The following is a 24,492-nucleotide window of genomic DNA, read 5'->3' on the forward strand; positions in this document are numbered from 1 at the left end:
TGCAGTGTCCACTGACAGATAATAGTATGTCTTATTTCTTACAGAGCTTCCAAAGCAGCTGAGTCCAGGACCTTAAGGAATGTCACGCAGTACTTGTTGAACTAAGTAACACTGAAAGGAACAGAAGAAGATGGCAATCCATATTTGAAACAAACGTGTGGACCCTCTGATAAAAAACCATGTCAAAAAAAGGACGGAGCAAGGGCGAAAAGCCCGAGGCGCTGATTGTTGCCCTACAGGCTGCCAATGAGGAACTCAGGACTAAGCTAACAGACATTCAAATTGAGCTGCATCAGGAGAAATCTAAGGTGAGTGACAGTTTGGTTTGAAATAAAAGACTCTGCTGAAGAAGACAAACACGTGGAAAAAATAGTAGCACAGAATTCAACAGTGGCTACACAACTCTTTCCTAAAAAAGTGGTCTGATTCTTTCCCAAAATACAACATTTACTATGGATGTCCTATGGCTTCCATGGAAAAGACTCCATTTTACTGAGCTACAAGTTGGAGAAACCTCTGGCCCTCAAATGGAGCAGTATGTGAAAGTTGTAGGAATTTTGCTTTATCTGAGCCCTTCAGTTTTCTGGTGAATTAGGCTGCTGGTTTCAAAAGCTTTTAGACAAATGCACACATATATAGGGAGTCTGATTTCCTAGGGAAATATTAAAAGTACATGTAGCATCATTGTGTGAGGCAAGACACCTGGAGAAGAGAGGGTTTTTTGTTTGAGTAAAGACAATGCCATCTACGTGAATACCTCAGGAGCTGGCCTATATTTTGTTTTAGGAGTGTGGAGGATTGTCTGGGGTCTCAGAGGGGTTTTTTCTCAATTTGACATGGATGTCTGGGTGGGCTTGTTTTGATAGTGTTATGTTGGCAGCAGATGAACTTTCATTTTATCTCAATGTAGGTTGCTAAGCTCGAAAGAGAAAAGACTCAAGAAACGAAGCGTATCCGTGAAGTGGAGCAACGCAAGCAGACCGTGCAGATCACAGAGCTAAAAGCCAAACTCCATGAGGAGAAAATGAAGGAGCTGCAGGCTGTGAGGGAGAACCTCATCAAACAGCACGAGCAGGAGATGACGAGAATGGTGAAAGTCCGAGACAGTGAAATCCAGCGCCTGAAGTCGGCGCTGTGCGCACTGCGGGATGGGAGCAGTGATAAAGTACGGACAGCGCTGACTATTGAGGCTCGTGAAGAGGCCAGGAAACAGTTTGACTCTGAGCGCCTTAAGCTTCTGCAGGAAATTACGGAACTGAAGTCTGCCAAAAAGCAGGTAGATGAGGCCCTTAACAACATGATCCAGGCCGACAAGATCAAGGCAGGTGATCTTCGGAGTGAGCATCAGTCCCACCAAGAGGCCATTTCCAAGATCAAATGGGAGAGTGAAAGGGATATTCGACGCCTGGTCAGTAATCAAAAGAGTTTATGTGTTCTCTTAGGCTGCACTGAGTTTGCCTTTTTTGTCTCTTAGCTTTTTCTGTGTAACAGATCTCTTGCAATGCAACTCACTTTGAAAAAGTATTACAGATTTCTCACTGTCATTTGTCAGGAATAAATAGATCACAGTGAGTCAGCTATAACACTGTTATGGCAGTTAACAGCTTAAATTAGGAGAGTGATTGGTCTAATCCATAAGGATTTGGCTCTCTGATTTGTTAATACATGCAAGGTGCAAAGGGTTAGATAAAGAGCATTTGCATCTGCACTTGCAGTTTTTTGCTTTCTCCAGCCTGTGTTATGGTATCCTAAACACAATAAACCATGGCAGGAGAGGCGATACCTTTTGGGTTGGCCTTGGTGTAGCCTTCAGTAATTGCTGTAGAAAATGAACAAAAAGAAGCTCACACCAGCAAGGATGCAGGTTGCATTGTTTCCCTGTGTCGTGGTTTAGAAACTTCCCAATTTGTGCTTAGGCTTTCCAAAATACTGACACTTGCTCACTCCCCAGTCCCTGCAGTGGGCTGGAGAGGAGAATTGGAGGCACAAAAGGTAAAGATGAGATCATGAATTGATGTAAGACCACTTGACTGGAAACAGCAATGAGATGTGTACATGAGAGAGGAGAGTGATTATGTGCAAAATGTTCACCATGGAGCCTGTGACCTGACCACAGCCATACTACCCTCATCCAGAAGGGACCCCCTTCTCCCATACCCAGAAAATGACATGAGGTGATAGAGAATAATCTCTGACCTTGCAAATGCAAAAATTGACCTTGTCCTGGCCAGAAGCAGGACACACTGTCATGTGGAGAGCTGGACCTGCTTGTAATGGTAGAAAGTTTAGCTTAAAAATTGGAATTCAAGAATTTACAATTAAGTAAAATAAATGGGAATTTAAGCTGTCAAGAATGATACACCTCTCCCCAGTTCACAGTCTGCATCCTAGCGGTGTATTCTTACGTTGCCAAAATGCTCAATGAATGTGCTCCTGTGCCACATTATGGGTATGGCTCAGACTATGTTGTTTTACAGGCCTGGTGCATTATGGTAGAGCAGATTTGAGGGGTGATCAGGTGATCACTGCTCTTAAGTAAATCATACAATACAAATTACAAATTGGACAAATGCTGTTGCCTTCACACAGTAATGTTGTTCTGGTGTTTCTTTCATTCAGATGGATGAGATCAAGGCTAAAGACAGGATCATATTTTCATTGGAGAAAGAACTGGAGACACAGACAGGCTATGTGCAGAAGCTGCAGCTGCAAAAGGAAGCTCTGGATGAACAGCTCTTTTTGGTGAAGGAGGCAGAGTGTAACATGAGCAGTCCCAAGAGAGAGATCCCAGGAAGGGCTGGAGATGGTTCGGAGCACTGCAGCAGCCCTGTATGCAGGTTTTATGGTCCCTGCAAAACAGTAGCATGGATGTGTGTTTCTTTCTGACATACCTTCTCAGGCCCTAGGAAAACATTCCCACGCTTTCACTAAAGACAAGTTAATTTTCATAGAGTCTTCAGAGGGCATGTTAGTTGGACAAAACTTTATACTGCTGGTTTTCATCAGTTGTTCTAGTCACAAATATAACACATCCTAAATAATCAGTGCCCCTTTGAAAGAATCATCGATGAACCTAATACCTAGATAACATGCATCCTCAAAACCAGATAGAATTACAAGGATGAGCAGGGAGGGCCAAGGAAAATGCTGGGTGTGGAGAATCTGTGAGACCCTTAGGAGATCCTCCTCTTTTTCTGTTTCCCACAAACAGCCCTTGGGTGTCATTCACAAAGCACACAAGTCATCCACTGTGTGACTAAACAGAAGATGTTTACACAACCAATGCATATTTAAATGCATATTTACATACATAGAAATGAGAAATAAGAATGTAAATGTAATTGATACAGAAAGGGTTGTCCTGGCTTTTTCACCTGAGGTAGTGGCTCAGCAAATAGAAGCAACCCATAGGAAAAGACAATAAAAATTAGAATCTTCTAGCTTTTTTTCTCTGTCATAAAAACTTATCATCTGTTTGGTTGCTTTCTCTTAATTTTTTAAAATGGTTTAAAATTTTCAATTAAAGTATCCCCAAACCAGATACTTCCTCCTAGATATATATATATATATATATATATATATATATATATATATATATATATATATATATATGCCAACATATTCAGTACTGTCAAAGTCCCTAAAGATAATTTGTTGATGACAGCTTAGGTTGACTGGTATATTTTTTTTAAGGATTCTTTTCTTTTTCCAAGCATGTATTTTGAAGAGAATCAGTAACTGTGTGACACTGTTGCTCATGCACAGGACTTGCGCAGAAACCAGAAGAGGATAGCAGAGCTGAATGCCACCATACGGAAGCTGGAAGACCGGAACACGTTGCTTGTTGATGAACGAAATGAGCTGGTATGTGAGCTTTTGCACCTGCAGACAGAGGAGGTTGAGAGCCACGGGGAAAGGCAGAGAGGGGGACTATCCAAGGATAAAGCTGGTGATGAACATACCTTGTCCATCCATCAGGCCCATCACTCAGGAGGCTGAGGAGGACTTTTTATCCTAGAATAAAACAGTAATTTCATTGAAATTATGTAAGTACAAAATCACAGTGGAGGTCAAGGCAGCAAGGCTTGTAGGATTCTGTGTGAGTGCTTCTGTTCCCTCCTTTTGAGCACACAGCATGTGCTTGGTGACTTACCTTGTGCATGGGGAGTCTTACCTTGTAAATGAAATAATGCCTGTTAGGTCTGTAGTCCAGTATTTGACCAGGTTGAAAATAGTGAAATACTGAATCTAGAAAGAATTGACAACTGTTAATTGATCCCTTTATCTGATTGTCTACTCTGTGGTGATATCTGTGTGTTGAATCAGGACCCTGGCTATTTAACCTGTTTATATTCCGACTTCTCTGATTAAGGATGAGGGTGATAAATTGAACTCTTAATAGGTTTTTTTATTCCTGAGCTACAAATCTTAATGCATTCCTTTTATATCAGTTTAGCCAGCTTCAATGTTCTTTATGTCATAATTGCAAAACAGATGTCAAGATTGCAAATTACAAGTATATTCATGTGTTTCTCGTGACAATTATTAATTGCTATTATCAATCCAGTTGAAGCGTGTCCGAGAAGCTGAGAAACAATGTAAACCTCTTCTGGAAAAGAACAAGTGCCTCACGAAGAGAAATGATGAACTTATGCAGTCTTTGCAGCGCATGGAAGATAAACTCAAAGCAGTCACTAAAGAAAATATAGAAATGGTTGGTACTGAAGAGCAAAATGAGTATTACTGGGGGATCTATATGTTGGTGGCTACATCTGCATAGTGCATGATGTATATGAATAGAAAATTTGCATTGTATATAATGTGTAATACTATTGCTGAGATACAGCCATGGTTTGGTCTGTATTATTATAGATTTACATACCATAACATAGTGTACTATGCATACATGGGCAGGCAATATATTTACGTGAATGCATAATCACAGTCTTTAATTATATTTTCAAAGTTAGAATATTGAGTGTCAATGGTTTCAAAAAAAAAAAGAAAGAGGAAAATGTTATATCATTGTGTCATGTCCTACTGTGCTATTTTTTTATCTGGAACTCAAAAAGGAAGCTGTTAAGAGTGATGTTTTCAGCCAGAATGATGTTCTTGCATCATGTACACATTCCTTTTAGAGCTGATGACGACAAAGTAGACTTCTGGTATGGCACTAAGCACATGGAATCTTGCCATAAAACAGATGCATGGTAGGTGGATATGGGAAAGGGAGAATGGTGGTGTTTAAATTTGTTTAGGGCTATACATTTCCCATGTCAGGGCCATATGAAGTGGGGTCAAAACAGTTATGTCTGTATATCCTTCAGACGGGATTGTCGTGATTATCAGTCTGCTTCCAGGCCCTGTGTTCCTACACATGCACTGCTGTGGCTTTGGCATTAATGAAAAAGGAGGTGGATGTTCTGGGTTGCCAGATGTAAGCTGGCAGACTGAGATGACCCTTGCTAAAGGTGTTCTTGGACCTTGCCCTGACCTGTAGTAGCCACTGTCCTGAGCAGGCTAAGTGCCCTGCAATGGGAGCAGCTTTCCTGCTGATTAGGCAGAGGTGATCAGATTCACTTTCCTGTCCCACAGAAAAAGACCTTAGTGGTACACAGTTAATCCACTTAAAGACTCTGCAATTTACCCGTGTCTAGAAGACAGATAAACTTATTGCAGGTGTCATGGGTCAGAATTATTCTTCCACAGCTGTGGCAGTGCAGATCACTGTCCCTTGGAGTCTCCCACAGCAAAGAGAAAGGACTCTGGAACCTGCAGGCATTCGGCATCAGTGGGCAGTACCACTGGTGCATATCTGTGGTCACAGTGTACATGTGCTCAGTTAGCTCCCTGATATCTGCTCTTCACACTATGGATGCCCAAATCATGAAGTATGACAAGCTGTTGGTGGCTAGAGCAATTCTTACAGGGTTTAGCCATCTCCTTTCCCACATATGCTCAGGAGCAGGTAGAATATTGACCTGGGGTTAAAATAAATCTGTTATCACAGTTTTTGCCTTTCCTCCTGGTATCACTGGATGCATGTCTTTAACATGAGTAAAGCATGTCCATTGCCTCACTGTGTATGGTCTTACATTGACTATCAGTAAGGACATGGGGTTGTGAGAGTAGATACTATTTGCCTACTCACTGGACAGGTTCAACTCTTATTTGCCACACTTGGGGGCATCTTGATGCGTGGCCAAGGAAGAGCTATGGTATGTGACCTTTAAGGGCTGTAAAGGCTGTATTGCCACATGGTAACTAAATAGATAAAGCTTTGTTGTCCTGCTTGAAGATTTCAGCCTTACTGTGCTGTTTTATTGTTAAGAAGCGCTGATGGACATGAATTAAAAAATGGTGTAGCTGAAGCATATTTAAAGCTTAAATGAAAGGTGATGTTTAGTTTTTAACTGAAAGGGGATCTTTTGATCACTGCATCTTATTTTATCTCTTTTATCTTTTCTTCTTACCACAGAGAGAAAAAATAACATCACATCCTCCTCTAAAGAAATTAAGATCTCTCAATGACCTGGATCAGGCTAATGAGGAACAAGAAACTGAATTTTTAAAGCTTCAGGTCATAGAACAGCAGAACATAATTGATGAGTTAACAAGGGTATGTCCAGAGCACAAGGAAATTAGGAATGATTGCTGTGTACAGTTTATGACTGATAGTATTTCTTCTTATAACTAGAGGTCTGAGCATTAATACCTTACCTGCTTTTAACATCTGCAGATGTTTAGCTGTAGGTGTGCATGTGTGCAGTTTACTGAATTTGTAGTTGGGCATCAGCCCCTACAACTCAAACCATAACACTGTGAATTGAGTTCCAGAAAGGAATGCAGACTAGGAGCTGTGGAGCTTGGGAAGGTACCTACATGTTCACAAGGCAGGGCTGTGCCGAGGTGTTTTACCATTATAACTAAGTCACGCTTAAAAAGTTCCTTAACAAGAGGCCGGACAGTGCTGTATCACGTGCTGGAAAAGCATGTACAGCTAGACAGTGGGTTTCTGGTTCTTCTGTCATTTAATGCTGACAGTTCCTTTGTCAGTGAACTTTTCATTATGATACTGAGGAGAAGGAGAAAGATTCCAAAATGGGCTGTTGTCTCTTCTGAGATATCATTGCTAGGAATGATGCGATCGACACTGCCATCATTTAATGACTTTGAGATAGGGGCAGCATCTCCTCATCACTGAAGGCAGACAGCCTGCCCAAACCCATGCACCAGGCCTCCCAGTGATTTTAGAGAGCAGTGCATCAGCTCCTGTTTTTGACAGCTGCTCAAGGCAAATACACAAGGGCTTTTTTCAGGTGGTATTCAGCTGACACACATACAGATTTGCATATAAATCCTCCCTTCTACCTGGAATCGGATTCCTGTTTGAACGTATGGAGAGAGTCACTGGAACTTCTATTATTTATTTTCTCCATATATTTGTCCATCTGTCAGCTGCAAAGAAGAGAAGAGAGAGTAACTTTTTAATCTTACTTTCTAGGACAGAGAAAAACTCATTCGTCGGAGAAGGCATAAAAGGAGCTCAAAACCAATCAAGGTAAGATGAAAAATTGTTTCTTATTTACAATGTTCAAGTAGGCTGTGTAGGAAAACACACTTTAGCAATCTGATTAAAGAGAGCTTTGTGGATTATAACAATCTGCTTTAGTGATCAGGTTTATAAATTCCTTAGTTACTTTGGGAGAGCTTTTTAAATCCACTTTGAAATTCTGTTAAGGGTGTGCAGCTATTTTATTTTCAGCAAAATGGGGCTCCTGTCCCATTCATCGTCCTTCCTATGGCTGTCCCCCCACCCAGTAGTAATAATTGTCCTTCCATTTGGTTTCTATAAGTATTGGTCCCAGGGTGTGTTATGCTGAGAGGTATTAACATTATCAGACACCTTCCTATTTTTTTTTCTGTGATCAGCCATGTTCTGTAAAAGTCACACAGCACTGTCTACACACTGGGAATTTCAGACCAGTAAATCCTGTGTCGTCACATTGTTCCTATGTGGGTAGTGAAGTGGTGTACAGCAGACACAACAAGGACCTAATAGTATTTTCATCAGTAAATTTTATTTCGAAACCAGAGATTATAACATTGGAGAATATGGCAATTGTTTTCACTTGACAACACAATGAGCAAAAATTATAATATATGCAAAAGCTAATTGACATCTTTGGCACATGTTTTTAGTGTGATTCAAACTCCAGGTTTGGAAGGTTTAATCTGTCAGCAAAGTGAAAGATTTTGCTAAGAAGAAGTGCATCTTAATTGCTCATTGATCAGCTTGTCTTCAGAATTATCCATAAGCCAAGTATTTAAATGCTCAAATCAGTACCCTGAAACCAAGCCTGCAGGGTCAAGCATCTGTGTCTTCACAGGACATGTCTCACAGTTTTCATTTGATTTAATTCAGCTATGAAATTGGCAATAGTGAGGTGCCAGGCATACAACCAAACTGTGGAGCATGAGCAATTGTTTATAAAGGATGCCAGTTACTGTAGTCCTGAAAAGATGCAATAAAAGTTCCTTCACGTTAGTTTTGTATTAGCATAGCTTTCACTCATATGATCCAACAGCCGTATCAGCAAGAGAAGCACCTAGACATGAAAATTATCACCAGTGTCTGTGCAAGAAGAAGGAGGGCTGCCTATTCTACGTGTTTCCAGCTCCTTATGGTGTAACCATTGCACACTACACTACACTACACTACACTACACTACACTACACTACACTACACTTTGCATGTTGATAGATGTCTTGAAGAGCTTCTTGGTTAAGAAACAATTGTCCTGCCTTTTTGTAAGAGCAGAGACTTTTCCTCTGGCATGTTGCTGCTCACATTATGTTTTCCAATTAGACTGAGAGAGACCCTCAGAAAAATTATTCAGCAAACTTACTCTTCACCAGCACAAGACCTGATCTTCAGTGGGTTTCCTTTGAGTTTGTGTGAAGATGATAATTGCAGGGATAGCCCACTGTTCACTTTTCACACCTCATCTTTTAAGTAACTAGCAACTCCCCCCTCTGCTGCTCTCTAGAACACATGCTACAAGTTTACATGAAGGTTCAGAAATCATGCTTTTCCTTCTATAGAGACATGTGGTGGATACAGTTTTTGGGTATGATGATGATTCTATGGACTCTGAAACATCCTCTGTGGCCTCATATAGAACAGACAGGACACCAGCAACCCCAGATGATGATCTGGATGAGGTAAGATCTGGCTCTTTCCACAGACAAGTTACAGGTTTTCAAGAGATGACTTTGAAAACAAGTGGTCAGTCTCTCAAGAACACTTAGGTTTTTATAGTGCATTCTGAGTGATAAATACTTTTTAAATTTGACCTTAATTTTGGTTACTCATACTAAAATGCTGAGAGTTTCTTTCACAATACAGTCCGTAGATTCTATAGGTATGACTGCCCTGCAATTTGAGGTGGTTTTCCTCACCTCTTTCAAGGAAACCTATCACATTTCATGTAGCTTAAAGACATATCAAAGAGTTATAGTGAATGGGATGACAGCCTACTGGTGATCTGTCACTAGGGGGGTTTTGCAGTGCTCCATCTTAAGCCCTGTGCTCTCCAATTTCATCATAAATTACTTGGACACAGGACTGGAAGGGTTACTAAGCAAGTTCTGAGATGATGCAAAATAGGGAGGAGTTGTTGACTCTGTCAAACCCAGGGAGGCCGTGCAGAGAGACCTCGATGAATCAAGAGGGCTGGGCCATCACCAACCAGATGAAGTTCAACAAGGGAAAGTGCCAGATTCTGTCCCTGGGATGGGGCAATCCTGGATGTACAGACTGGGGAATGAGATGCTGGAAAGCAGTGCTTGGAAAGGGACCCAGGTGTTGACAGAAAGTTGAATATGAGTCAGCAGTGCCCTGGCAGCCAGGGGGGCCACCTATGTCCTGGGGGGCATCAGGCCCAGCATTGCCAGCCAGCCAAGGGAGGGGATTGTCCTGCTGTCCTGCTTCACTCTGCTCTGCTCTGCTCTGCAGTGGTCTCACATTGAATATTGTGTGCAGTTTTGGGTGCCACAATATAAGAAAAATATTTAATTGCTAGAGAGAGTTCAAAGGAGAACAACAAAGATGGTGAAGGGCTTTGAGGGGAAGCTGTATGAGGAGCAACTGAGGTCACTTGGTCTATTCAGCCTGGAGAAGAGACTAGGGGGAGACCTCATTGCAGTCTACAACTTCCTCATGAGGGGAGGAGGAGGGACAGACACTGATCTCTTCTTTGTGGTGACCAGTGGCAGGGCCCGAGGGAATGGCCTGAGGTTGTGTCAAGGGAGGTTTAGGCTGGATATTAGAAAAAGGTTCTTCGCCCAAAGCATGGTTGGGCATTGGAGTGGTCTCCCCAGGGAAGTGGTCACAGCACCAAGCTTGACAGAGTTCAAGAAGTGTTTAGACAGCACTCTCAGTGACTCTTGGGGATGGAGCTTTGCAGGGCCAGGAGTTGGACTCAATGATCCTTGTATAAATGCTGTATAATCTCCCCATTTTTTTTATTTCAGATCACAGCAAGTTCACTGTGATCCAAAACGCTATTCAGATCAAGACCTGTAAAGCAACTACTGTTCTTAACAAATCACTTTTGCATTCTTTACTTTGACAGTGCTTTGCTCTCCATGGCTTAGACATGTCCCTTCTTATTCTTCAGGGTTTAGCAGCAGAAGAGTCAGAGCTGCGGTTTCGACAGCTGACAAAGGAGTACCAGGCCCTGCAGAGAGCGTATGCACTGCTGCAGGAACAGACAGGAGGGGTCATAGATGCTGAAAGAGAAGCCAGGGTCAGTATTTGTTTGAGAGTAACAGTATTTCATTGCTGTCAGGACAAGAAACCCCTCAAAGGGACATACGATGGAATGGTGCTACATACAGCATCCATAACACTGAGAAATGTCTGTTCACTCATTTACTGAGTACATTGTGAAAGAGAGTGACTATTAAGAATGGACACAATCACTCAGTTTACAGGAAGCTGTCCTCCATCTGAACCTGAAAACTCTGCAGTCAGGCAGGCATGCCAAAGCAGACAACTCTGCAGCCTGACACAGAATCACAAGGGTTTTCTCATCATTTGTCTAGGTGTGATGGGGATTGGGTTTTAAAGGCAAATGAAGGCCTGTGGGTTTTCACAAAGGCATACATTGCACCAACTTTAGGAAAATCCAAATGTTTCTAATGGATAAATGCAAATTACATTTAAATTTTAATGTGATGCAGGCTACAGTAAACCTTCCAAGGCTAAAAATGTTGTCCCTCTAATAAAATCATGGAATCATTCAGGCTGGAAGGAACCTCAGGCAGTCTCCAGCCCAAATTCTTGCTCAAAGCAGTTAGCTGTGAGATCGTATTGGTTTGTTTAGTATTTAGTTGAGTCAGCTCTTGAAGAACCCCCTGGCAGTTAAATTTGCCTCTTCCCACTACCTGTTGCCACTCTGATCTGCTAAGCACTTTTTTTTTGTGATTTAGGGATTGCCCCTTATGAGGGTCTTGGAGCAGAGTGCCCAAAATACCTGAGCTTGTGTTTTGCTGCTCCAATGCAATCCATGGTGGAACAGGCTTGTGTGGGGAGGTGGGGCTGATCCACTGCTCTGTTCTCTTGTGTCATCTGAGTGCCAGTCAAGGGGTGGCACAAAACATCACATCAAGTAATAAATCTTTCTAATGGTTGCTCACTCAGTGGAACTGACAGCATGAACCTAGGCTCTGCTGGTTTTGGTTTCCTTTTAATACCAGTCACATTGCTGGTTTTGTTACTCTTTAATGTGGTGCTTGACTTCAACAGGCTCAGGAGCAACTTCAAGCTGAAGTCCAGAGGTATAAAGCCAAAATAGAAGATCTGGAGAAAACTTTGGCTCAGAAAGGGCAGGCAAGTAATTCTTGTGTAGTTTTTTTCCCTATTTTGTATCTTACCTGCTCTGCTTACAAAATAGCAAGCACAATTTCAGTATAAACTTCCATGAGTTGTAATGTCATCAATCAGTAAACAGGCAGATCTGGCAAGTTCAGAAGCCTTGCTACACCTTGGTAAACTTAAAATGTTGTTGTTCTGTAAAAGACAACTTGTCCCTGTAGGATGTTAAAGTCTGAATATTGTGGCTCCAATTTTCAATAAATGTGCACAGCCTTTTGGAATTTGATTATTTTGTAATACTACTGCTTCATCCAACAGGACTCACACTGGGTGGAAGATAAGCAGCTTTTTATTAAGAGGAACCAAGAGCTGTTAGACAAGGTACGTTCCAAAGGTTTGCATGTTCGCTCTGAAGGGTTATCTGGATCTTGTGAGACATCTTAAGGGGTTAGATTTTGCACAGCCTGTGCTACCTTAACTACTACTCACCAAATACTTCATGGTTCTTGTAACAGTCACACAGGTCATGGTTTTACATATTTCTGTTAGATAGAGAAAACGGAAGCAGAAAACAACCGTCTGCAACAGGAGCTGCAGGATGCGCGAGACCAGAACGAGCTGCTGGAGTTCCGCAACCTTGAGCTGGAGGTGATGGATGGGCTTCTTACAGCAGAGCTGGTAGAAAATTAATTGACTGCACTTGCACTGAACACCAGCTTTAGTCAAGGATTTACACAAGTGTAGTAGCAATAAAACAGAGTTACAAATCAGGCCCAGCATTTTTAATTGTGAGCTGAAGTATGTCAGCTCTAATATCCTGGAAATAGTAAGCACCATACCCATCCACAGATGTCAGAATGTACAGCATACCAGGATGAGGAAAACGTGTAATCTGAGTCTGAAGTCAAATACCTGTTTCTAAAGGGAATATTTACAACAATGTAGAGTTGTTCAACACTTAATAAAGCAAATCACTTGAATCTTAGCTAGGTGACAGCCTTTCCATAGCCAGTTTGCAAATTGACATGATTTATCAAATAATCTCCTGTTAAACAGTTATCTTGGATTTAGGATCCTGTCCCACTTGGCTCACTTTTTCAGAGTAGATCTTCATGTTTCTTTCCTTGGCTTGTAGAATGAAGAGCTTGGCTTTGCAAGCCAAGAGTGATATAAACAGCAGCCATGGCATTCTCTATGTGCATCTCCTTCATTCTAATAGATTCTCTAGCATATTTTCAATTAATTTGCAGGAAAGAGAGAGACGGTCCCCACCATTTAATCTCCAGATTCACCCATTCTCAGATGGTGTGAGTGCTCTACAGATCTACTGCATGAAGGAAGGGGTTAAGGTAGGTCAGTTGTATCAAACAGTGCTTCTCCCTAGAGGAGTGGTGGTGCTGCCCATATAATCCATTACAAATAACTCCACTAGACTTTAGGTATTTAAATCAGGTCTAATGTAAGAGTGTGGTGACAGACACAGTTGAATTAGACTCAAAATTCTCTCCATAATGATAAAATCTGTTTCAAAGGCAACTGAAATCAATGTGTGATGCATTTCCATAGGCTAAAACAAAATGGCTGGCTTCCATGTGGTTCATAGGATAGATGGATATTGCAGTCCTGATAAAAGGTGGATGCCATGCCTTTACCTTATTCTCTCTTTGCAGGATGTCAGCATCCCAGACCTTATAAAGCAGTTAGACATCCTAGGTGATAATGGGGTAAGTTGAAATGAGAGATATTTTGTCTTTACAAGCTGCATTTTGTACAGTGCAGTAAGTGTTATGTATAGTTATGACTGTTTTCAAAGATACTTGTTAAATTATGCATCTGTTACGTATGGTTTGGCAGACTGGGAAGAATATCCAGAAACCACCAATATTTGGGACTGGGCCCAACTGCACCCTCTTCACTCAGGAAAACACATGAAGGAGTTTGGCAGTCTGAATAAACCACTCTTCATCAGGACTAGGATTCTTTTGTAGAGTTTCATAAATATCAAATTCCCTGTGGCTTTCTAAGAGGGCATAGCTGCCCATGTAAAAGAGATGCTGTATCTCTGGTCAACATTAGATATGTCTTTAAAAAGTTTATGAGAAATAAAAACAAAGGATCATTATTGTCTATTCATGTGCTGATGTAGATCAGCACTATTTTTACAAAAGCTTTAATGGAAATTCAGCTTAAACTAGTATGAAGACAAACAAATGGGTCTAATTTTAGTTTACATTTCTCTTAAGGTGTAATGGAATGAATTATACAATTAATCCATATCATGTAGAAAGGCAAAACTAGTGGTCTTCTTAATATGTGAACAGACTGAATATTTCAATGGAAACTGAATACTCAGTACTACAGGGATCCTCTGAAAAATGTGGACCTAGTTTGTAGGCTGGATTGTCTTTGTTCATGAAGGAAACTGCTGCTAATTTTCCTCTTTCCTTCTTTCTCTTCACAGAATTTAAGGAATGAAGAACAAGTGGCCATAATTCAGGCTTCCACGGTATTGTCCTTGGCAGAAAAGGTAAATCACATACTTGCTTTTCTCATGTTATCTAAAGCCTCATCTAACACATTTTCTGCCCTGTTGTTGTCATCAATATCGTTAAACTTTTTACTGTTGGGAGTATTCCCCAAATAGAATGAACTGTGCCAGCACAGTCCCAAACACCTTGCTGAAGCAGCAAAAATAACAAACTGAGCTGGCCTGAGCTGTCCAGTAGAAGAAACTACAAATACAAAAATAATATGAAACAAAACTTGCAATTGAAAACTGAATGAGAAATCATCAGAAATCTAAGCTGTAATTAGATAAAGTTTGGGATTTACAGTCCTGAGATTTCTAAAGCTTCCAAAAGCATCTGTATGTCAAAATTTCACTGAAAGTGTGTGTCTACATTTCTTGTTTCAAAAATTAAGAAGAAAGTGGTGATTGGTTAAAATTGCTTTCTAAGGCTCAAATGCAGCATACAGATTTTTCAACATGACAGCTTCCAAGGACTCTGCCCAACAATGCCTCCGCTTCAAACAGAACTGCCATAAAGCCAACTAAGCTATTTTTGAGATGCTATAGCCCCATTGTGGGCCTTTATCCATGGGATGGAATGGGTTCCTTGTCCATCCAAGGGTGTGTGCTTTTCCATTTTCTGGTGACCCAGCAGTGGTAATCCTCTTGCTTGCTTCCCTGCCAAGTGCTACCTGTAGATATCATGGCCTCTGTCACAAACAGCCTCAAGATGAGCCCAGCAGCAATAGGCTGCTAAAAACAGACTAACAAGATGCTGTACATATCCCACTTGCCACTGCTTGTGTGCTAGAAAATACAGCAGGTTTCATTGTCTTCTCTTCAGTGGATACAGCAGATTGAGGGAGCTGAAGCTGCTCTGCATCAGAAGATGATGGAACTGGAAAGTGATATGGTAAGAAAACTTTCCTTATTACATGTTTTAGGGACACTGATTGTGTCATACTTACTTGATGTAAGTATGTAAGTATGTAAAAATAACTAGGAAATTGTATTGACAAATGAACTATGCAGCATTTCTCTGATTATTGGTGAATCCATAAAATTGTTCCTGGTCCAGTTCACATGCAGAATAACCGTAATAGAAATAGTAAAAGTTAAAAAAATTCCTCTCTCTTTCTGTGAGGATGACTGTTTATTAACAAGTACAGAGGGTTCAAAGGTTTCTCAATAATTTTCAGAGATGCATGCATTATATGTCTCATAAGATTCACAGCCTAAACATCAGCTGTTGTATTGCATTTTATTCAGGACCAGCATGTGAGAAATTGTTGACCTGAATAATAACACTGTTGGCTTTCATTACACACTAAGTAAAGTTTGTATCTTACCCTGTTCTTATTATAGTTAATGGCAGTAGCCTATAAGATGAACAAACATAACTACAAGAATTAGACAGCTGTAGTGGCTTGTGTTTTGTTCCTGTGGTATGTCTGTACTTAAGTCTGTTCAGCTTAAGGTGGACTGATAAGATAAAGCACAGCATCTGCCCCCAAGGAATATGAATGTATAGTTAGTTCCTGTTTAGTTCAGTCCACTTTTGCACCTCTTCAAAAACAAGAGAAGGCACAAAAAGAGTAATTCCTGATGCCAGAGGAAGTAACTTTAGAAAAATCACACAGAAAACCCTAAATTTCACTACTGAAATGCCAAGCAATACCACTGAAGCTAACAGAGAGGATGGATTTAGTTCCATGTACATCAGACATTTTCACCTACAAGATCAATCTACAGCTATTTGCCCTTCCTTCTTTTCTGCCTGAGTCAGATATTAATAACTCTGCTGAGTATCAGTCGAAAACCAGTCTCTTTGTCCTGCTGAATTAGATATATGTAAATAATTTGATAAAACTTCCTGAAGTATTTGGAGTAACTAATTTGTTTTTCTGTCTAAATGGTCCTTCATTGTAGGAGCAATTTTGCAAAATAAAAGGTTATTTGGAGGAAGAATTAGACTACAGAAAGCAAGCTCTTGACCAAGCGTACATGGTATGTACAAAGGAAATTCTGCAGCACATACTGGCCTACTCTGCAACAGCACACAGACTTTTGTTGAATCAGGAGGAGAGTTTTTTGCTTTTTTGTTAGAATTGGGTTTTTAAAAATTTGTTCTTTCCTTGTTCTTCTGATGTACTAGCATGCAATCTGCCCAGCTTCAACACAATAGCTTACCTTTTCAGGTCATAAAAAGGCACATCTCCTGAAGTCTGAAACTCTTGTCAGTTTAAGGCAGATATTGCTCATGAATATTGGCCTGTCCAACTGGAGTTTTTTAGCACAACAGGTGGAAATTTTAGAATTGGTGAATTAATTTACACTTCAGATAGGAACATTTCATCCAACTCTAACTCCATAAAAAAAGAGTAGAAAGGAAGGATTTCAGTGAAAGTTAATATTAAAATACTTTAAAAATAAATGTTCCTATCCTTTTTTCAGAACATAGAACCATTTTCTGAGTTTAGTTTTTCACGTTTTTGCACACTTGAGCACAGGAACTGCCTCTCATGCAGGGGTCTGAATCTGCCACCAATCCCCCAGTTTCCAATGTGGTTTAAACCATGTTTCATCTCTAACTGACTTTTGGTATTGCATCAACCAGAGGATCCAGGAGCTTGAAGCCACCTTGTACAATGCTTTGCAGCAAGAAACAGTGATAAAGTTTGGGGAACTACTCACTGAAAAACAGCAGGAAGAGCTGAGGACAGCTGTAGAAAAGCTAAGACGTCAGATGCTGAGGAAAAGCAGAGAATATGATTGCCAGATTCTTCAGGAGAGGATGGAGCTGCTCCAGCAGGCTCATCAGGTAAGAAGAAGAAATCACATGTGGTATCTACTCAGCCTTTCTGTGTAAGAACACAGTCTGAGCTCGAATCTAGGCAAACTGCAGGCACTGAGGGACACTGCCACAGCAGTTTTGGCTTCTCAGAATGACTCTGAGCCAGCCTCAGTTGGAAGTGGCTGAGAGGCAAAGGAAGGAGGAGGTAAGCAAGGAATAGGACAGGAGGCTGTGGGCAGAAACTGCTGTAGGAGAGGTTCCACCTGAACATGAAAAAGAATTTCTTCATTGTGCGAGTAACCAAGCACTGAACAGATTACCCAGGGAGGATGTGTAGTCTCCCTCCCTGGAGATATTCCACAGCCATCTGGATGCAATCCTGTGCCATGTGCTCTATGGTGACACTGCTTGAGCAGGGAGGTGGGACCAGGTGAACTGCTGTGGTCCCTTCCAACCTGACTCATTCTGTGATTTTGTGGTTCCACAGAATTTGAATGTTGCCATAAGTTAGTCATCTCATCTCCAGACATTGAAGAAGACATTCACAGACCACCTGTTCCCAGGTGCTCAGGCATTCAGGTGTTTCCTGCTTTGCCTCTTTGGATTTCTGCTATTTGTTGGACAGCTGTCTTATGACCTGACTTAATTTAAAAAAAAAAAAAAAAGATACTGAGATTCAAGGCCTCATTTCTTGTGCTGAGAAGTTCTTTTCTGGGGGATCTCTCCTCCCAAGCAGGCAAAAGTTTAAATCATGCTACATAATTTTTTTTAAGTACCTAGCTCTGCTAAAAATACCCACCTTGTCTATAAGTTACATATATGTAACTTATGTATACATAAGTTATATTATGTATAATTATGTAATTTATGTATACAATATGTATACTCACCACAGAATCAATATGTTCATAATATTGTATACTTTTATCATTTTGTATCTAATAAGACTTTAATCCTCTTTCAACACATCAAACTGTGACAAATCTTAGTGAATCATGTTTGAATTCTAAAGATTGTAACCATGATCTTAGACTGTTGATCTGTTAAACACAGTATTAATAAATAGATAATGCAAAAACAGATCAATCATTAATACTAATTTCCAGCATTTAAGGATCCAGTTACATATATGCAGGATCATATTTTGAGCAGTTGCACACATGGTAAAGCTGTGGTTTGGCGGGATGAGTGGATGGAGTCACAGTATGACACAAGATTGTCCCTGCCACAGAAATGGATTTGTTGATTTCTAGGCTTTTGGCCTATGGAACATTAGCTACTTGTTCAGTGGGATAGATTTACTGAGAATTTAGTGTGTATGCTTTCTTTTCTGATTTCCAGAGGATCCGAGATTTAGAAGATAAAACTGACATCCAAAAGAGACAGATTAAGGATCTGGAGGAAAAGGTTGGTTCTGTTATCCTTTGAAGCACACTGATTAACTTTGTTTTGAAAGTAGTCATCCAGTTCTCTTGAACTACATGACATTTCTGTTCTACTCAGTCAGCTGCACCTGTTGGTGGTGGTCCACTGTCCTTTCTTTTCAGTTTGTGTCAGTAGATACAGACTTTAATCTTAAAATACTACATTACATTATTAAAATGTAATGGTGGGTGTTTGATATGGGTGTGTGTGTAGGTACCTGTAAACATACATGTGTACATATATATATATTTATATATTTATATTTATGTATTTATATGTCCAGGCTATTTCTAGTATGGATTGCAGCCACTATCTTTTAACATGCTTAAAAATACTACACATGCTATTTTTGTTATCCAGCTTTATGACTTGTCAACCTGTGGGGTGTCATGATGTGACAGCTACACCTCAGGCTTGCAATATGGTGCCAATTGTAATCTATCACCAAAATTATTTGGATCTGTTTTCTAAACATGGGAGGTGGTGTGGTACTTACAGAATTAATAAGGGAAATAATAGTGTTTTCTGAATGAATAAATATTCTAACTGTTCTACAGAGTGCAAAAATAATTCTGATGCTTACAATGCCATTACCTTTCATTTTTACACAGTCTTATTTTTCTTCTACAGTTTCTATTTCTGTTCTTGTTCTTCTCTCTTGCCTTTATTCTTTGGCCTTGATGTCAATGTGCCTCTTGGAAAGGTAAGACTGTTTTATTTATGTCGTCAAAGCTAGCACTTCTTGCACAGACCGGAGGATCACATCCTTGTGTGTTCTTGTGGATGTTTGGACTCAGCCAATGCAGCAGGTTGTTGTCAATTTATAATAGTTCACAGCAGGGGCTTGTTGTACTGCTGAGTTGCTGGTGATATTGTGCTATTCATAAAAATAAAAACTAACAAGGAATTTCACAGTATTAAAAAGCCAAGGGAATTGCAGGGGAAATTTAATGTTGATGTTTACAAAGGGTTGCAGACGGAAAACAGTTAAAATAATCTCAAATATAAACACATGCTGAACTAACACTCAGGAAGATCAGGATTTTAAAACAGGTAGAGCTCTGTGTCCAGCAGCAGGAAAAATACAAAGAAGGACAAGGAAGAATGGTCAGCTGCTGAGAGACAGGAAGGGAGAGACAGAGAAATGGAAGGATTTTTCTGGCTGTCACGGTATGCTTAGCAGCTAAAAGTTCATAATGCAAAAGGTAATGTGAAGATAGGGAAATAAATCAGAACTATAATGGTCCCATTTTTCTCTGTGGCTAACCACTTCCAGAACAAGGATGCTGGGCTAGGACAATATTTCTTTTGATCCAGGATAACAAAAGTAGAACATAGTGTACAACATTAACATATGTATAACATTAACATAAAACATAATGTTTAATATATGTATTAACATTAAACATAATGTTAAAGTTTGAAGAACAGGTGATGACAACCCATACCATTAAATTTCTCAGTCTCTCTTGGCTCTGGCTTCAGCTGTGTCAATGAATAATTCCTTTGCTCTCCACTTGAGACAAGTTGAGGTACAGTTGTGTGAAAGATGTTCTGCCATGCCCTTCCACCATTTGTACCAGCTCATTCTTTGTTTCCAGATACAATTCAAGGTATTGATTATAATTAAGTGGCATGGGTCCAGTTTGGTGGGTTTTCCTTTTCCCTTTAAGGAAAAGCCTCTACTTCGTGTTTCATTTCAACTAGATCAAAGCTTTCATTTGCAGTTTTGTGCTGATGCAGAGACAACTCTCAGAATTATCCACATCAACTGGAATCCACTGTGTCCTTGTTTGACCAGACCTCAAAATGAATGTTTCCATGGGCTGAGGCATCAATACACATGGAGGTTGGCTTGAACAGGGAACAACCGATAGAGAAATTAGGAGAAATGTGGACAGATAGTGATCACAGCTCTTGTGAACAAGAGTCAGTATCATTATCAAGTTGCTTCTGTTTAAAACATACTGCCTTGATCCAGTGATTATGAAACACATTAAGTTACGACTGCATACTTAATTGTGTTCCTACTGCAGGATTTCTGAGAACCATGGTACAGCATGTTATGACTGTGAGATGTTTTAGGTGGCTCTGACTGGTGAAAGTTCAACTTCACAGTTTCTTGCTTATTCATAATGAAGAAAAAAAATCACATACACCTCTGAAGTGACCAAATTATGGACAGAATAATTTTAAGAAGCCAAGATTTTCACAGTACACAGTAGTAGCAAGTAACTTTATATGACTGTGTCTTTTGCTGTATCACAGAATCATGAGTCTAGAACAAGCAGTCAACTAGAGGGAGATTCCAAATAAAAAAATTATTGGATTTAAGGTGCACCTTGAAAAATCACAGGAACTGGTAGTGACATTTGTGAGAACCTGCCTGCATGAATTTTTTCCATTTGCCTGTACTGTCGTCCTTTTTCCATTCCTATCACAACTAAAATAATGTCCTTGTGCAGCATATGAGAAAAACTTGGGCATGACAGGTTCAGAGTTTTCTATATTTACAGTTTGCACCTACATTTCCCACCAGCGTGGGTATGGTATTGGTTCTCTAGTGAGTATTTGCCTCTTCTAGTACAGCTACAGAATTGGTGAGAAGCTTATACGTCCTAGTATTACCAATACCAATCTCCTTTTGCTGATAACACTTAGGTCCTTCTGGCCTAATTTGAGGGCAGGTATTGGCTGGTTAGAAAAGCTAATGAGATGCTTAAGGTCAGAACTCCATATTTTTCCTAAGTTCTAGGAGGTTTGCTATTTTTCACTTGGAGTCATCCTGCCTCCTTGGGCTGCTGGGTCCTGTTCAGCTCTTGCTCTTCAGAGCTAATGCATACCTTGCTTTCATGTTCATTGAACAGGACTCATAGTCAAAACAACATAAACATTTCTGTGCTGTCTTTAGGGCTGATGCAGCTGTCCCAGCTGCACATTGACTGATGTCATTGCAGGGGAATTTACATGGATCTCTTAAGGACTGTGTCAACAATTCACTACCTCCACCCCCCATTCTGGCCCAATCTCCTTCAGTGGGTTTTACTCCTGTTTTACATAACATCTAAGGTTTAGCAGGTGTCAATCCCTTCGAGATCACTTTGTTGAGCCTGGGAATGCTGCTCTAACTACAATGCCAGGATGAGTTTCACTCATTGAAGTCACTGTTGCTCCATAGTTGCTGGTCCCTGGAGCACACGGGGGTCTAGTTCCGCATAGAGAAGATGAGAAGCATCAGCAGGAGCTGAAATGTGGGTTACAGCCCCATAAAGCCTGCTAGGTAGTTGTGGCACCCCTAGGACCACCCAGGAGGTGAAGGGCTCTTTTGCCTTTCCCATCCTGCTTTTACACATTTGGCTTTACAAACATCAGGTAGGGATCAACAAGACAGATTATGGTGAGCTGAGTGACAGAGGAAAAGAGTCATGACAGTGGTGGAGATACAGTGATTTAGAGAACTGACATTGACTATGAAGGTGGAAAAATCTTACGGGTGAGGTGTGTGTGGGGGATATATAAACTCAATGCTTTTCCAGAGGATCTGCACTGCTGTGAACTCCCTTGAACTGTAAAGACAGCTGCAGCAGGCCCAGCATCACAGCACGCATGATACCTGTAGAGTGTTTTACCAAGGCCAGTCACTCCACAGGTGCAAAGCATCAAGTCTTGTAGCAGTTCCTCAAAAACAAGGTAATGGTAAGCTCCTCATCCCCTGCCTTCACCCCTGCATTTTCCTCTATGGGATCCTCTCCCTTCAGTACCTGAGGGGAAATCTCCAGACACAAGCAATTTGGGAATGATATTGGCAAGATGGAGAGGGATTTTAGCAAAGTCATATTTTCCAAGGCTGGAATACATGGAATTGGAGAGAATAACTGACATTGATTTGTGTTGCCCATTTGCATTAAAAAACACCTGCCTACCCAGGTGATTTAATTCAGCAAAGGTGAGCATGGCATGGGGAGTGTGCCATCAGTATTTCTTCTTACAACTATTGAGCTGTATATTTTGTCATATGTATAATATACTATATATATATATATTGCAAAATTGCTTTACTTCCAGTGGATGCAAGTGAACTGTCTTAGCCTTATCATAAGGGACTTCATACAGATCCCTGACAAAACAAACAAAAAGCCCAGCTCTTCCTAGGAGCCACATGATGATGAAAAGTCTTTGGTTTTGTTCATGCCTTGGTGCAGTTTATCCTTTACCAATCTTCTCACCAGGAGAGAGAAACCCACAGTGTGGTCACAGATGATACTTTCTGGTTTCCTTCTCACCCAGAGTGAACACTTGACTCACTGCTGTACTGAAATAACAAAGGACAAGAATGTGCAAATGAAGGAAGCCATGTGCAGCAGATACAGATCCAGAAGCTCTATAATTCCTGTTTATATGAGATTTTCCTACCTGCATTTTCTCTGTGCTTGTGAACATATGTATTCACTTATTTGTGATCACATAAGGAAGTGTGGTCTGTGTGGATTTTGCACCCAGTGAATTTTACTGTGTAGGCTTGAATGCTGAGATAACAAAGACAAAATATGCCCTTTTTTCCCTGGTCTCAAACCTGAGAACCGAAGTTATTTTCTATAGGTGGGGTAGGCTTTCTCAGAACAGCAGCAGCAGTTTCTGTTTGCCTCAGTGCTGCATTAGCCAAAATTCTGGGCTTGCTCTGACACCCCAAGGATATTGCCTGCTGCTGTGGCTCTTGTTACAGGTGAATTGTAGGCAGCTTTAGTTCAAGAGTCATTGAAACTTACGCATACTACTCATGTGAACGTGCCTATGGGGACTTTTATGCACCACAGGGTTGAACTTTGTGGGGTTTAAATGAACAAGTTTATCAAAATAGGCAGAATTCTCACAAGTGCTTTTCATGCAGACAAAACCAGTTTCACACTGATAACTACTAGCCTTTTCAGCTTCCTGATTGCTAGATTGATTGTATCTTGGCAAATCTGGGATAGGTAGGTAGAGGAACTTACAAACTTATACCTTATCTGATACAGATGTTCTTCTTTTTATTTTTAACTTTTAGAGTGCCCGACTACACAGATAAGTCCTTATAAAGGCAAATGCTTCCACCCCTCGATGAAGAGAATATTGTTTACACCTATTTTCAAAAGTATAAAAATGAACAACCTGTAGCCAAGACTGCAACCACCTTGTATTTTAAAGCCATCACTCAAAATTTGTTACCTGACAATTCCTGTCTAAAGCTATGATATATGCTGCATCTAATGAATTTCTGTATATTGAAATTACAAAAGGGGAAGAAAAATAAACTGACAACCTACATCACCTAGGAAGAACTTAAAGGGAAGGAACCACTTTCAGCTGGTCGAGTCAGTGTGTCTTGGGCATGGAACCAAAGTTACAATAGAAAAATCTATTCCTGCTGTGCAGGGCAATCATTTAAATGTCACCCTGTCATCTGACAAATGGATCAAAAATGAATAGATGAGAGTAGGAGAGACTCAAGAGATGCTGACAACTAAGTGCTCGATTTGAAGTGTGTGGCTTTTTTGCTGCAGGGACTCCTGCTCTCCCTCTTTGGTTTTAACCTCAGGAACAAATGACAGCTGCAATGTGGAAGGAAGAAAGGGAAAAACCCCAGTCTGCGTTACTGCAGGATGGGCAGGACAGGTCACCATGTTTTGTGCTTGAGATTGTTACACAGCACCACCTGCCTTGGCCAAGAAATGGAAGAAGAGGGTGAATGGCATAAGGAGGGTTTCCAGTGGAGTTGAAGCCTTATCTCTCTCACCATCCCTCCATGAAGAACAGCCTGTCTATTATCAGATACTTTTCATACTCTTTAAAGACTGCCATTGAGATAATAATGACTATACTTGGTTTCACTATAGAATAACCACT

The 24,492-nt window shown here is 40.6% G+C and overlaps 1 protein-coding gene across 2 annotated transcripts; it reads left to right on the forward strand.

Moving 5' to 3' along the window:
• The first annotated feature begins 49 nt into the window (after positions 1–49).
• JAKMIP2 (janus kinase and microtubule interacting protein 2) lies at positions 50–23,791 on the forward strand. Of its 2 annotated transcripts, none has more exons than XM_064388040.1 (21): positions 50–308; positions 911–1,408; positions 2,620–2,829; positions 3,766–3,864; positions 4,568–4,714; positions 6,479–6,619; positions 7,505–7,561; positions 9,106–9,225; positions 10,683–10,811; positions 11,813–11,896; positions 12,200–12,262; positions 12,431–12,529; positions 13,132–13,230; positions 13,552–13,605; positions 14,343–14,408; positions 15,235–15,303; positions 16,320–16,397; positions 17,008–17,211; positions 18,526–18,591; positions 19,240–19,312; positions 23,654–23,791. In XM_064388040.1, the coding sequence occupies exons 1-20, from the start codon at positions 180–182 to the stop codon at positions 19,288–19,290; spliced, it is 2,463 nt and encodes an 820-aa protein (XP_064244110.1). In that variant the 5' UTR covers positions 50–179; the 3' UTR covers positions 19,291–19,312; positions 23,654–23,791. The 2 variants fall into 2 exon arrangements, with proteins under 2 accessions (XP_064244110.1, XP_064244111.1); XM_064388041.1 differs by lacking the exon at positions 23,654–23,791 and adding an exon at positions 22,146–22,261.
• Positions 23,792–24,492: the final 701 nt, after the last annotated feature.

This window comes from Passer domesticus, chromosome 13 (assembly GCF_036417665.1).
Source record: "Passer domesticus isolate bPasDom1 chromosome 13, bPasDom1.hap1, whole genome shotgun sequence".
Classification (NCBI taxonomy): domain Eukaryota; kingdom Metazoa; phylum Chordata; class Aves; order Passeriformes; family Passeridae; genus Passer; species Passer domesticus.